Source organism: Mercurialis annua, linkage group LG1-X (assembly GCF_937616625.2).
Source record: "Mercurialis annua linkage group LG1-X, ddMerAnnu1.2, whole genome shotgun sequence".
Lineage (NCBI taxonomy): Eukaryota > Viridiplantae > Streptophyta > Magnoliopsida > Malpighiales > Euphorbiaceae > Mercurialis > Mercurialis annua.
Genome location: NC_065570.1, coordinates 71,737,845 through 71,754,291, shown reverse-complemented (window position 1 = coordinate 71,754,291; position 16,447 = coordinate 71,737,845). Strand labels below are relative to the sequence as shown.

Here is a 16,447-nt window from a genome sequence, read left to right as displayed (position 1 = left end):
TAATTAGAAATGACAGTGGAAACATCAAAATTTTGAATAATAACACCTTTATTGAGATTCTATAATTTGATTTGTTAATTATATAAAGAATATAAATTACTGCCATTTTTGTAAGATAAAATCAAATTACATCGATTAAATCTCCTTATGAAAGCTACTGCCATGATAAAGATAATCACACCAATGATTCTCTTCAATCTTACCGGCGGTGGATCTTTAGGAGACCACCGTGCCGCCGTTCGACCACCGCGTCGCTGTTCGACCACCGCGTCGCTGTTCGACCACCGCGCCGTCGTCTGACCATCGCGCCGCGACCACCGTGTTGCTGGTTTGACCAACGCAGTCCAAGCAGAATGATAATACTAGAGCCGTATTCAATTTTTTGTTCTGTGTTCCATTTGGGAAGAAGAGGGCATAAATGTCCTATTTAATGTTAAAACCAATTTATTTTGAGTAATGAGGGAATTGTGAAAAAAATTCTATTTTTTTGAGTGATTACTGCAAAAACAAAAAAAATGAGGTAAAAACACAAGACAAGACCATTTTTAGGGGATTCATGTAAATTACCCTATTGTTATTCTGCAATATGTGCAAATCATTTTTTCCAATAGTCGGAGGAAGAGCGTTTATGAAAAAAATTAAACTCACGACTTAACAGAATTGTATTACTATAATGTGTTTAAATGGTTTCTTTTACTTAATGGATGGGGATTTAATTCTTAAACCTTCTACCAATTGGATGAGATATCAACAAAAAAAAGATGCAATTTTATCAAATTAATTGTACCATATTAAATTACTTTTATGTAAAAATATATTTTATTATTGGTATTCAATAAAAAAATATTCAATATTGCTATAGCGTCGGACAAATGCGGTATATACTAGTTTCATAACTTTTATTTTAATATAAAAAAGGGTGACATTTCCTACATGGAATCAAACAATGCATATTTTAATGTCCTTAGAGAGTAATTATCACTTAATTATAACTTCATTAGCATTGATTTTTTTTTTTGGATTAATGTCAAAAAAAATCACGAAGTTTACACGTTTTTTCATTTTAATCACGTAGTTTAAATTTTCTTATTTTCATACACAAACTACCACTTTTTCTCAAATTCATGCATGGTGCTGAGGTGGCACTCATTCATTGGTGTAAAATAACCTCCACCTAAGCGAATTACACCAATCGAGCAGTGACACCTCAGCACCGTGCATGAATTTGAGAAAAAGTGGTAGTTCGTGCATGAAAATGAGAAAATTTAAACTCCGTGATTAAAATGAGAAAACGTGTAAAGTTGACGAATTTTTATGACATTAACCCTTTTTTTTAATCATTTACAAGGGACAATTGTTGGCGCTCGTATGAAAATTTAATTTCACGATTTATGTAGTAATAGAATTTTTATCAAATCGCTTTCCATTTGAATTATAGTTCAATGATGACATTATTATTATTATTATTATACAAAATTGTTTAGACTTTATGCAGTTTTAACTTATAAAATCTTTATTTTTCACCTTTCTAAGAAGATATATAAAAGTACATTTTTTACTTTTAATAAAAAGTTTCCTTAAAGTCTAAAAAGTGGAGAAGGAAGTACATTTTAGTGTTTCACTTGCTTCTCACAAGGTCTCAACTTTCTCAATGCTAAGAAACCATTCACAAAAAAAAAATCCGACTTTCAATAATTGCGAAACAGGTGTAAAAAAAAAAAAAAACTACTATATTGGATCACTTTAATAGCGAGAAATAAATATCCAACTTAAGTTTTTCTTTCCCTAAAATATAAAATTTATTTGTTAAATACTAAATTTTTTTCCCTCAAAATATAATCACTTAGGCAAACAGATCATGTGAAGGTCATATATGTGCTGATAAAATCAAAAGATGACACAAGATCCAAAAACCAGAATGACACCTTAACATATTGTATAAAAAAAATTAAAAATATAACCTTAATTGAATTATCTTCTAAATGCTGTTTAATTTCAATACCAACTAGTTCCACCCTACTAATTTAATTCTGCCCACATACCTTCTTTACTTTTTTGGTCTTTGAGTATTATGGAAGTGCAATAATTAATCAATTGTTAATTTAAAGTACAGTTTAAGGATAATTTTATAAATTGATACTTCATGCATTTCTAGGAAAGTCACCTTGGAATCTTTACTTGTCTTCTTCTGATATTTAAACCATTCTTTTTAAAATCGAATTGCTGTGGTCCAACTAAATTAAATCGGTCATTCACATTATAGAGTGTTTACTTAAAAAATGTGTTTCTTAGAGTGTTTACTAAAAAAATGTGTTTCTTTTAACGTTCTATGGTGAAAAAAATTTAAATTTTTAAGACTTGTTACAATTTAATTTAATTTTTTAATTTTATTTTAATAACCAAATTGTATTATTTCATTACAATAATAACCAAATTCCATTTTTTATGCGAAAGTTCTTAAATATTTTTGAGTTTTTTGTCATTTCGTGTGGTTTTTAATATATCATTATTCATCAAAAAATAATAATAGCCTAATTGAAAATAACAAGTTTGCCATCAATTTGACTATTATTGCAACAGAAAAAAAATGCAATTTGACTATTATTACAATATTAAAAGGTTTGAATTAAATTACAACAAATCGTAAATGTTTTGATTTTTTTCACTATTAAACCTATTTTTAATTTTTTTTTTTTTTGACAATACCTATTTTTAATTAATAAGTTGATTTTTATCGGTCAGCCAACCTACCTAGTCGGATTTGGTCTTGCCAAATTTGTAATCAAATGGTGCAGAAGTAGTTTTGTTTTAAAAAAATTACTAAAAAATTCAACTAATATCAAAAGTTATAATCTTAAAAAATTCTTATATAATGATAACATAAAATTTGAAAAGCAGTCTCTACTAGATAATATGAATCCTAAAACTGAAATAAAGTGCTAATTATATGTCAATATATATGTTGAGATTGTTTGGAAGCCAAAGATGATATATTTTCAATTTCTGAGGTACAGGAGATGACAGTCTATTTGTAAAGAAACGTTCATAGTGGGTTTTTTCACTATAAGGGTAAAAGTAAGGTAAAACACATATTTAGGTTCCTATATTATCATACGTTTCTAAATTGGGTCATTATACTAATTTGTATACATACAAGTCCATACACTTTTAATTTCGTAGATATTATATTTTTCCATTACAAATACGTTTCTAAATCGTTTCAACTTTTAAAATTTAACTAAAAAAATAACTCAATTAAATCTAAATAATTTTATTAAAAATAATTCAATCGTTTTTTAATCGTAATCCATTACCGACACCGTTTTCGGCCACCTCAATATTTTCCAGCCGCCTCTACCAACACCGCCACCGGAAATTTTTTTCGGGCTACCGTTCTTTCCATGAGAAGAATTGACCATTCTTACCATAATTTGAAAAACGCTTTTTAGACACCCTCAAACGATCTGTTTTTTCCATTTTCAAACGTTGCTCATAGTGAGAACGTTTTTAACAACAATTACCGAAAGTTCAAAAAGCGACCAGCATTTTTTAAAAAAGAGTTCAACAAACATTTAAATGGCAGTTTTTAAAAAACAAACGCTAAGAGCTTTTCTGGAGAGCTGAACTGTATTTGTATAAGTTAATGATTAATTATAGCAGCATCATAATTGATGTGTTTTGATTGTTTATCAAAAAAACTATTCAATTAATTTTCATCTGATTGTTTATCAAAATTGATTTGTTTTGAATCTCTATCTAAGAAGATAATCAACTCAACTAATTTTCAAATTATTAAATTTATCTATTATATGATAATTTACGTGTTTAATTTTGATAAATAATCATTGAATTTGTTAATTTTAGGCCAAATGACTGAAAAATTGTCAACTTTTAAAGAAAATTTCATAAATTCCAAATCTTCCAATTTTATCTATGTCGCCCAAAAACGCAAATTTTCGTTTCAATAATGTGCCATTACGTAATTTTGCTTATGTGGTGCCTACGCTATGTTGATGTAGCATGCCACACATCAACGTCACATAAGTAAAATCGCGTAGTTGGAAATAATTGAAACGAAATACTGCGTTTCAGAATAAATTGGATAAAATTGAAATATTTGGGTTTTTGTGAAACTTTCAGGTTTAATTGCGTAAAAAATCATAAAATTTAGCATGTTTTGCAAATTTAACATAAACTTTCAATTTTGGCAAATTAATACACAAAGTTTTGATTTTATGCAATTTTAGCACCGATCAATTTTCCTTCAAAAAAATAGAGGAAAATACTGATGTGTACATCGGAATAACCACTGTTCAGGCGTCCACATCAGCATTTTTTTCACGGAAAATTGATCGATGCTAAAATTGAAAAAAATCAAAAATTTGTGTATTAATTTGCCAAAATTGAATATTTATGTTAAATTTGCAAAACACGCTAAAGTTTGTGATTTTTTACTCCATTAAGCCAAACTTTTATGAAAGATTTGTTTTTTTTCGTCATTTGGTCTTAATTTTATAATAATATTTTTATTTAGTTTAGTTTGATTTAATATAATTTTCGACTTTTATTTCACATTTTTTATTATTATTATTATAGTCGTCATTTTTTTATATAATTGGAGAGAAGGGAGCGATTGTGGGATAAATTTAACACAAAACCTTGACAGTTTGCTGCCAAATGCTTATATCATTAAAAATACAGTTCGTTTGTATATTAATTTATTTTACAAATTTGTTTTTGATAATTGATTTGGTAATTTTCTCTCTTATTGTTATTTTCATTAAATGTATTATAAAATCTACAAGTCCAATGACCACTCTCTCTTTATACCGGTAAATTTTTCTGTTTTATCCTCTTATGAATTTCCCGTTGTTAGATTGACTGTATATTTTACATGGTCGTAGCCATTCACATAGTATCATGCAAGCGATCTTCTCGCTTTGTTCGAGCCACCATGATTCAAATAATGGGCACATTTTTGGTATGATACAAATAAATGTTTAGTTTAAACGGATAATTGATAGATTATTCCGTAGTCAAAACAAGTGTTGGTTCATATTTGATCATATTACAGTCACCATCATACATTTATCTAAATACAGTTAAGCATAAGAGAAAGAGTAAGAACAATTCTCACTGTATTTATTTTTCTTGCAGAGACAAAAAATGATGAGTTAGTTAATAATTGGCTGAAATATATGTGTTGAAATTAGACTAAAAATTAACTTTTTTAAGAGGTTCAAATATAAATAAAAACAGTAGGAAAGATGAATTATTTTAGATAAAGCATGAGTTCCATAATCCATATGTGTTTTGGCAATGAGAAATGCTATTCAACACGAAATTGTAATTACACGAAATACACTAATTCTTCAATATGATTGCAATTAATGCTAATTTGTTAAAAACACATCTAGATTCAAGTATGTATTCAGTTCAAAAGCAAACTCTTTTATTTTTTTTCCTTTTTATTTGTTACTTATTTTACAACTCTTTGTTTTATTTTTCTTTTATTTTTCTATGTTCATAATTTTCTTTACGCTTTTACTAAAACTAATGTCACTTTAATTTCTTAAACTTTAATTAAAAAACATCTATTTAAACTAATTTTAAAAACATATAATTTATTAAATTATATAATTGGTTAACTAAGTGAAATATTTTCTTAACAAAAATTCAACATCTTTAAATAGGAATTCTTAGAAACAAAAAAAATTAAACTATAATAGAAATTAAAAAAAAAATCACAGTACAAAAATGATGAATTGCACCTAAAAAGATCTGACCATAACACATTTAAAAAATGACATTATGGTGTATCAACAAAAATTAATATCAATATGGTGTCTGAACTTGTTAAATAATTACAAGTTAGTTGTTCCAGACGGTTTCTTTTCGGTAGTGGGTAAAAATGTCGGTTAGAGCATCTCCAATGCACTCTCTAAATATATCAAACTCTTTAATTTAGAGAATTTCATGCAAAATTTGAAATCCAATGGATTCTCCATAATTTAAATTTAAAGAAGAGAGTGAGTTTGACTCTCCACATGTGGAGAGTCAAATTCACTCTCTACTTCTTATCTTTTTAATAAAATTTCAAATTCAAAATATATAGATTATCTTTTTGTTTTTAAAAATATGTGTTTTGATTTTATTTTAATATAAAAAATTATAGAAATAAAAAAATAAATATAATAATTAAACAAATTAATACTTATTGAATAAAAAGTTATATTTAGAGAGTCTGTTGGAGTAAAATTAAAAAACGTGCTCTTTATATGCAAGATGCTCTCTATTATATAAAATAAAATCTCTAAAATAGAGAGTACCATTGGAGATGCTCTTAGAGCATCTCCATTGCATGTTGTATTTTTTATGCTATTTTTAGCACAAAATAAAATAAAATGCTACATATAGCACATGTTATTGAAATTCACTCTATTGCAAAATGCTAAATTAAATGCTAAATTTATAATTTTACAAGTGATTATCATTATTGATGGCAAATCTGTAAATAATTTGCATATAATAAAATTTGGCATATGCTAAATTTTCTAACAAATTTGGCACAAAATTTAGCATATGCTAAATTTAGCACATGAAATAGAAGTGCAATGGAGATGTATTTTTTATACTAAATGCTAAATTATAGCATTGTGAGGTGATTTGGCACTAGAGTGGAGATGCTCTTAGTCACCTGTATATTCAGCCACGTCATACACCATGTCATTTTTTTATATATAAACCGCTTGGAACAACTAAGTTGTAATTATTTAACAAGTTCACTTACCGGTTTGATATAAATTTTTGTCGAGATATCATATTGTTATTTTTTAAAAAGTTCATACACCAAAAGTCTGTTTATCCCTTCATCAATTCAACACAATAAAAGAATATTTTTTTTTAATTGAACACAATACCAAAATTTACACATAAGCCTAAATGAGAGAGTTTTAACCAATTGCCATTAACTGCAACCACTATTTAAGAATTAGTGTATTTCGTGTAGTGATAATTTCGTGCTAAATAGCATTTTTCTTTGGCAATTTGTATTTACTAAGAGTGTGTCAACCTAGTTAAAATGCGTGCGATTTCTGATTTCTCATCTACAATTTTATTTAAAAAATATGTTTTGGCAATTAAAATCAAAGACAAAGGCAGCAAATTCTGGTCAATTCAATTGCTTGCAAAAGAGGGATTATGTTTTTAACTGATGAACACTGAGGTGAATCTAAAGTAGTTGGGATGAGCGGTCCCTTACTTGTTTGCGATTAAATACTATCATTTGCATATTGCCAAACCCAATTTGCATGGCAGCCCCCACTCCCCTTATTTTTTCAAAGCCGCTATTCATGGAAGAGGAGAAGGGGTAATTTTAGGACCCATTTCAGACTTTAATTTGTCTATCAAATAATAATACCATTGCACCATAATGCGAAAACTCAGATATTGAATTTGCAGTTTTTTTTTTTTATATAAAAATCTATAATCTGTGATTTAAGATTGCCACGTAATAAAACTACTTATCACAACTTTGCCTATATTTTAGGACGTCCAAAATAGCCATTTTGCCTATCTTTATGAGACGGAAGGAGTATGTTTTTTTTCTTTTTCTGGTTACGAGGGAACTCCGACAGAGCCCGACCACTTGGATAAAATTAATACTACTTATTTACTTATTACAGAGAAAAATCAAAGAAACAATATGATTTATAAAAAACGAAATGGATCGAGGTTTGACAGGACAGCTCGACGAGCTGACAGAAACCTCGAACCAAATCTAGTTAAAATAATTGTAACCGGACAAACTAAGCTAAAACTCGAGCAAATTTTTATATGAGTAATTAAGTTTCTTTATTGGTGTGTGGAATAATGAATACTAACTAGTAAGAGGAGTGACTCTGAAACCGAAGGAATGGAAAATGAAAGACAGAATAAACTCTGAAAAGTTAACTTAATTTCAAGAAAGGATCTTAGAAAGCATCTCAAAGTAAACAGCCAAAACGAGAGTTGAAGGATAAAAAGTTAAAGAGACACAAAAACAGTTGGCCGGTGAACAAATTATATAGAATTTTGAAACCTGAGAATTCTGTCAGATATTATAATTATAACAAAATGCTAACAACTAACAAATAATTCTGCCAGAGAGATCATTTAGGTAGTGGCCATGAGATAGGGCAAAATCCCTGCATAATTGTGGTTGGTGTCCTTCAATTTCTCTCCTTTGTTTTAAAATGTCAGGAGTAAGGTTGTGAATCAAACCGAACCAGTAGGAAAAACCAATTGAAAGTGACCGTTTCGGCTAATGAACTTTAGTTCCAGTGGGCTGTATGCAAGATTCTTTCAAGGTCTAGGAATCGAGTCCTCCCAAATGCGCCGAAATTACAAATCCACGTTTGTAATTAAAAAAGAAGAGAATAATCGGTTTAAATTTTTATTATATTTTTTTGATTCAGTTTCGGTTTTTATTTTAAAAAACCAAAAAATGAACTATCAATATATAATACATTTTTATAAAAAATGTTATTATTATTTAAATAGTTAAAATGTATAGTATATTACATCATTCTTTGGTCTACATTTGAGTTTTAATTTAAATATTTTTCAATATATTTTAAGTATTAGAAAAGATAAACTAGTTAATATTCAGTTTTTAACTTTCTAATCAATTTCATTTCTGTGTTTATATTTTCTAATGCTTATTAATTTATAAAAAAAATCACTTTTAAATCGAACCGGAATCATTTGACACCCTAGTAACGAGAGAGGGGCTGGGCTGGATCTTGTGCTTGTTCTCTTCAGTGGATCACACAAACTTCTATGCCATTTGTTTCAACAAAAGTGCCTGCTAATCTTACCTTGTATTTCACAGTCAGCAAATGACAGTTAGCTTCCCAATGCTTTGACTGCCCTTTGCCTTGACTTGATCCCTTTGAATTCGCTTGACCTCTACGTGCTCACAGAATAAAAATAAAAATGCCACTACAAGCTAGGGCAGTGTGCTCACATGGATTCTTAGGGTACCCTATAAATTATTTATTTGATTTTTGGATTGGGCTTTTTATATAAAATACTGTTTTTTCTCTAACATTTACTTTTTTACTACCCTTTCTAAATCTTTACTTTTCATACCAACTTTCTTTTCTTTTTTATACTACTTTTTGAAAAACTTTACTTTCTATATTAACCTTTATTTTTTAATATTTTCTTTTATTATTTTTAATTTATTTTTTCACCATTATATTCCTGCATTTAATATATATGACATATTTAAATTTTAATTTTTTTTTATTTTTTATTTATTTTTGACTTTTTTGAATTTTTGACTTTTTTTAACTGTTGATATTTTTCGTCATTTTTTATATCAACACAAAATCAACACAATATCAACAACATTTAATAAACTAACTAATTTAAATTTTTAAATTTTTTTATACTTATTTTTATTTTTTTCATCATTTTTTCAATTTAATTTTTATTTTTTTATTTTATTTCACGTACAATGTGGTCTTTTTTGTTAATGCTAAAATCAACTAAATATCAACATAACATCAACAGGATATCAACACAATATCAACATTGTAACATTACAATAATTCAACATTATTATTTGTTTTTCACCAACGCTAAAATCAACAAAATATCAACCGAAAATCAACACAATATCAACACTGCAATATTACAATAATTCAACATGATTATTTGTCTTATTCCTCAATGTTAACATATCATTATCCAGTCTCAGTTTAATTTTTATATTTTTAGTTTATTTCACGAAAAGTATTATCTTATTTGTTAATGTCAAAATCAAAAAAAAATATCAACAAATTATCAACACAATATCAACATAAAATCAACAACACCGTAACATTACAATAATTTATCAATCAACAATCATCAACAAATCGTACTGCAGAATTAAAAAAAATGCAGAAATACAACCAAACACAGTAAAAATGCAGAAATAACAGATTTTTCTTCCATAAAACCATAAAATCATTTTATATAACATGAAAAGATAATCTTTATACATGTTTAATGATGAAAACTTACTATTATATAAAAAAAGTAAACAGAAAAAAAAATTGCAGATCTGAAACGAAGAAGAAGAATAGAAACGTTGAACTTCAGATCTGATGAAATCGAAATAAAAAAACGGAGATAGTAAAAACGAGCAGAGAAAATGACTTCGATGACGAGGTAAATGTGTAACGACGGAGATGGAGCGCGAAGAACAGATCTGAAGATGCCGATCTACTAAATTAAAGATGCACAAAGATGATTATGGAGAAGAAGAAGAAACTTCGTAAAAATTTGAGTTGAGAGAGAGCTGAGAGAGAAATATGAGGAGAGAGAAAATAATTGTAATTATGAGGGTTTGTTTGAGATGAGAGGTATATATTTGAACTGTATAAAAGATATTATTTCACCCGTGTACCGTATTTTAGAGATACAAAAGTTAGACCTGTATAAAAGTAAAATATTAGAGAAAGTTGGTTGTTTGTGTAAAAAGCCCTTTTGGATTTTGGTGTTTTGGACTTTAAGCCCTATTCAGATTTCCCTTCAAATGGGCCTCCAACTTTAGATTGCTATAATATTTTTAAGATATTATTTATATTTTGATTTAGGAGCCACCCATTTCCCATACTTGATATATAATTATTAGGCAACCATGATTATTTATTTTGGACCGGTATTTGAATTATATTAATATGTTGTCTGTCATTTCAGTTATGTTTCATGGACCCTGAATCTGACTCTGGAATCTGAATGTTGGGCTAATATTAATTAATTTATTTATTTAACTGTGTTTGGCTGCAAGATTAGCTCAGTTCTACTTCACTTTTTTAAAAACCACAGCAGGTGTTTCGCCATCCATGGAAAATGCTAGATGAAGGTTTCACAAATATAGAAATCCAACAGTTGTAATATCATCTATTCTCATCACCGAATGTGCTACGATTTTCTAATTTTACTTGGGCTTTTTCTTTGGTTGGTACATAAGTTGTAAAGCCCAAAATGTAGTAGAGACGACAAACGAGACTGCAGCATAATGGGCTTAGCCAGATTAGACTCAAATCTTGCTTTGTTAAGGCCCAATATTACTATTACTTTTGTTATCATTATTGAAGCCCATGTACTATTCTAAACTCGCAATAAGGAAATATTAACATATAGGGATGAGGTCAGCACTGACCCAATAAGAAGAATGTATTTGAAAAAATAAATACATTTACTTCTAATAATTTGATTATTTGACTTAATCAATTGATAAAAACAAAAAAAATACAATTGGCAATAATCTTAAAATGAACTTTTAAATACGAAGATGAAAAAATGGAGTAACAATCAAAAATTAAATTAACCGTTAATCATCTACTTTCTAATAGTAGAAAAGTTAAAAAAAATTATATTTTTTCATATAAGTTCTTTAATTTATTTCAAAACTGTGGCTTTATAGAATTTATATAGATTTTTTTCATAATCACACTACATGTTTCATGTTCTTCCAATGTTTGGGATATTAAGTAAGATATTTTACATCTTCAAAAATATTTTGCAGAGTTAACGGTTAACTATATACCAAGACAGTATAATTATTCAGCACATAATCTGGCTCAGTTGTATAAACAACTAGTCTTATCTTTTATATCTTAAGGCTGAGACCAGATTTTTTTTTTTTTTGATAATTGGAGAGGGGGAGCGTTTGTGGTAGGATTTGAACCCACGACTTTGGCATTTACTGCCCAGCGCTTATACTATTTGAGCTACAATTCGTTGGTGAGACCAGAGTTTACTCCGTACTCAGTGATTTATATGAATACAATTACTTTTGATAAAAAAGAAAAAATCTATAAACTAAAGACCTTACCTAAATTTCTTATTTTCCTCTAGATTACGCACGTTTTGGGTTCTTTCAAAGTCAAAAATCAACCACCGCTTAACTTAAAACGGCAACGTCTGATGTCGGTTAGGTTTTTTTTCACGTGTCCCATTCTCAACCTCGTGTACTATCACCGGTCATAATAGTCCATCAATCCACGTGGCGGTAAACAGATTACAATCATGCGGCTGAGGACACGCAACACAAATTACTAGGCTATACCCGGTTATACGTTATGCTCGAATATTCCATACCACTCGATCTGAATAAACCCAAAATACTTTCGATTTCTGCTAAACTTTTTGGTCTTAAATTTATATTATAAGTTGTTTCTCTTCGGTTTACAAAAGAATTGCGTTGCAGATCCATCATTTTTTATTTACCTCAAGAATATTAATGGCTATTTCTTCATTTGGCTCAACACAGTTGCTGAATTCGCGTTGTTTGCCTTTTAATTTAGTTGCCGTGTTTAATTTTATTCATCTCTTCGCGTCTTCTTCAAAAAATTTAAATCTTTCTAAAATTCTTATTAGTCAACCTTGTAGATTATTTTGACATCAAATTAGGGCTAGATAATCGATTGACACAAGAACCAGCTTCTATCCATGGGGAAACGTAAGTTTTGCATAAATTAGAGTTTTGTTCAAAATTATTTACATTAATTTGATAAAATTGAGGTTTTTTTTATGCAGGAAATGCGCAGCGTAAATATATTGCTATGTTGGATTCGGATGACGATGATAATAGTAGTGTTAGTTCGTCGTCAACTATGAAATCGGATCACATGTCGGTTTCGGGAACTGAAGAGGTTCAAATTGATAAAGATAGTTTACTTGATCAAGCTCTCGATTCTCTATACGAGAAGAGGTAGCTTTCGATTAGTGTTTTTTCCATTCATATTTTTCGGAAAATTATGATGTTGATTTAAATGCTGTTAATATGGATAAATAGGGGTGCCATTAGAGAGAAAGCTTTGGCATCAATTATTGAGGCTTTTAATAGCAATTTGCAGCATCAATTTGTTGAAAAGAAGTAAGACATTTATCCCCTTTTTTGGGTTTGATCTACTGTCCTTTACTGGTTAAATTCATTATGTTGTGTTGTGTGACTCTTTGCTTTACTTATGCCATACTACATACGTACTTATTTCTGTTATTTTGTGTGTAATTGATAGTGTATGATGCAGTATCAGGAGGTGTATTTGTATTCGGATTTCAAATGGTTCTCATTTCTTGTTTTTCTATTCCTGTAGATTTGCTACTATATTACACCAATGTCTTAATTGTATCAAAAAAGGATCCAGCAAAGAGATAGCTCTAGCATCTCATGCCGTTGGTTAGTCTTCAGTTGGTCTTTTCAACTTTTATGTTCTGTTGCAATGACTTAGATATGTGGTTCCGTCTTTCTTTTAGGATTGTTGGCTTTGACAGTTGGCTGTGGGGATAATGCGCGAGAAATATTGGAAGAGTCCATTAGTCCTATTTCTCAAGCTCTTAAATCTGGGTCTGAATCTACTAAGACAGTATCGGTATGGATTAATGGCAAATAAATTTCAAACTTGATTATTTGTTTACTATTCTGAGAATAATGTGAGGCTGAGTTATTATTTTCTGTATGATTTTAGCTACTGGAGTGTTTGGCTGTCGGCACTTTTGTTGGTGGAATAGAGCCAGCAGAGACGGAAAGAGCAATGCAAATCATGTGGCAATTGGTTCGCCCTAAACTGGGCTCTAATGTATGTAATTTCGTTTGTCATATGTTGGCATCCGATTGCAGCTTTGTATTAACTGTAAAATGCGAAAAAAATGATGCTAATATCTTATGCTTTTCTGTTTTACTTTATGCAAATTAATTAGCTCTTAACCCTTACATTAGGTGGTTGCTGCCAAAGCTTCGGCTCCTGTAATAGCTGCAGTTGTATCTGCTTGGGCATTTCTTCTGACAACCATGGATGGATGGGCGATTGATTCTAAAGATTGTCAAGAGTATGTAAATTTCGAGATCAACTGCTTTTGTTTCTTTTAAATTTTTATTCCTTCCATGTCCTCTAGATGACTATCCTTCTGCCTTTAAAATCATTTAATCTAAGCTCCCACAGTCCCACTCATTCCCTCCTTTGCATTCTGAGCAGTTTTTTGGGCCTATGGTCTTTGTTAAAGTAGTATAGATTCAGTGATTGTGGGAAAATTTGTCCTTGGCAAGATATAAAATAAGTACACTCACTATATTTGGCATTTGGTGCAGGTCTATTTCTTATCTTTCCAGTCTTCTGGATAAGGATGATAGATCAGTACGCATTGCAGCTGGTGAAGCATTAGCTTTAATTTTTGAAGTGGGAACCTTGGAGAAGTTCGCTGGTGGAGTTACTGGTTTTACTGACGGCTCAGTTCCAGAAGGAAACAAGTCTCGGGAAGGACTGATGCATGTACAAGGATTGAAATCAAAAATCCTGAATCAGGTGAAAACCCTTTCTGCAGAGGCAGGTGGAAAGGGATCTGCCAAGAAAGATCTTAATAGTCAGCGCAACTTATTTAAGGATGTCTTGGAGTTTCTGGAGGTATTAAATTTTCTTTTCCTTATCTACAGAATTTATTCTGTCTTTCAGCTTCTGTGATGACATTACTTCACATATTATCAGTATGGTTATTGCCCTGAAACTTCAATGAAGATTGGAGGCGATTTACTGCACACTTCAACATGGTCTCAATTGATACAGGTTTTTGTCCTTATTTTCTTGTCTACCTCATTGTATCAGTGGTTTGGCTCATTTGAATAATATTTACTTCTTATTTGCTTGGCAGTTGAACTTCTTAAAGCACTTTCTTGGCGGGGGATTTATTAGGCACATGCAGGTTGGTTCATGTTTCCCTTGGCTTGCTCTATTTGCAATATCTAGAAAGATCTAATTTGCATTGTCGCCTATGCGAGTGAGGATGTGTGTTTTCATTTTTGACATGCTGTTTTATTGAAACAGGATAATGAACTGCTACATGAAGTCTTTGGTTTCATTCCAAAGAGAAAATTGCTTCAAGGTGCTGAGCATCAGATGTCTAGTACTGAAAAGGTGAACTCCTATGCTTCTTATGCTGTTCACTGTGTCGATTGTCCCCAGTTTTATGGTGCTCAGTGTCTTCCATCTAATACTTTTGGTGTTATCATCACATGCACCTGGGATATAGGAAGTTCTAGTATTCTATTTGGCTTCTTTGTTTAAGCTTGGGATCTAGAAAGTTCTTGTTCTTCCGTTGAGAAGAGTTCTTTACTTTGGATAATACTGGCTTAGTTAGTTATACTTTCCTGCATTGGATGGAAGTTTGCTCACTTCTTAGTTGTATTGTCGAAACAGAACTCTGCTCTTTTGTGTATGTGTTCCTGTGTTTTTTTTATCATCAGTTGACTTTTAAGCGCATGTGTTTTGATTACATACTTAAATGTGTTGTTGGTTACATGCTTAAATGACTTTCCTTTTTGCAGAGGATGTTCCGTTCCCCAAATTCAGTAGTTAATAAAGCCAGGACCCAGTTTCTGAACAAGCAGCGGATGCTAGCTAAGGTCTTTTTTATTTGTTTATTACAATCAGAAAAGCTATAAGATTTAATTACTTGATGTACTTAAATGTTGTTTAAGTAGCATCATTGGCTGCTGTCTTTCACTTACCTTTTTGACCTTATCATGTGATTTTCAGGATAGAAATGTTGGGCATTTTGCATTCAATGGGGGACATGAAGAAGCCTAACAGAAAAGCCTCAGCTATATTTAGAGGTTATTTCAATTTCGACCATGTTTTTTGGGGATTGGGTCCTTCATTAAAGGTATACACAGTTATTATTATTTATTAGTTGGATTCATGAAATCATTTATGAACAGATTGAGTGTTATCTTTATAAGGGGGTGGTTTTGTGCCCTGATAAAATGTTGAGGAGCTGAGTGTCCTTCGACTGGGTTTCCCTTCCTGTAGCATTAGCATTATGTCGAACCTTCTTTAATGAAGAAATATTTTTAGGGCTTGATTGGAATTATTATGATGTAAAATTTGTGTTCATTGAGTTCATGATTGCTGTCTTTTATCATGGGTTAGGAGTGTGGATAAGGAATTGGAAAGGAGTGAAACATATTCAGGTGCCTAAGATAATCCTCAATGACTATATTGTGTTGAAATGAACAAATTTTGTACGGAAGGCTGGATATCAAATGGCTGAACGCTATAGAACAAATAAGTAAGAAAAACTGGATCTAGAATCAGCTATACAGTAATTTTTCTCTGTTACACTTGTGTCATGATGGAGACTGGATCTAGCTATTCGATAGTCTCTTTCCATTAATTTGAAAACAAAATGAATGATCTTTTGTTGCAACATAAAAATTGATATATTTGTGAACCTAATTTTTTTAGGAGGCAATTGAAATAGCTACATAACATTTTAGGAGGCAATTGAAATAACTACTTGATGATCTCCTTCCATTAATTTGAAAACAAAATGAATGATCTTTTGTTGCAACACAAAAATTGATATTTTTGTGAATGTAATTTTTTTATAAAATTCTCATAGGAGAAATCTTATA

The 16,447-nt window shown here is 30.1% G+C and overlaps 1 protein-coding gene across 1 annotated transcript; it reads left to right on the top strand.

Annotated features, from left to right (window-relative positions):
• The first annotated feature begins 12,166 nt into the window (after positions 1 to 12,166).
• Positions 12,167 to 15,954, top strand: LOC126656255 (uncharacterized). The gene is made up of 13 exons (XM_050350775.2): positions 12,167 to 12,499; positions 12,577 to 12,751; positions 12,836 to 12,916; positions 13,137 to 13,219; positions 13,297 to 13,412; positions 13,509 to 13,619; positions 13,760 to 13,869; positions 14,129 to 14,441; positions 14,523 to 14,600; positions 14,686 to 14,736; positions 14,859 to 14,948; positions 15,359 to 15,436; positions 15,570 to 15,954. Exons 1-13 carry the CDS (start codon positions 12,490 to 12,492, stop codon positions 15,618 to 15,620), a joined length of 1,347 nt encoding a protein of 448 aa, XP_050206732.1. The 5' UTR covers positions 12,167 to 12,489; the 3' UTR covers positions 15,621 to 15,954.
• Positions 15,955 to 16,447: the final 493 nt, after the last annotated feature.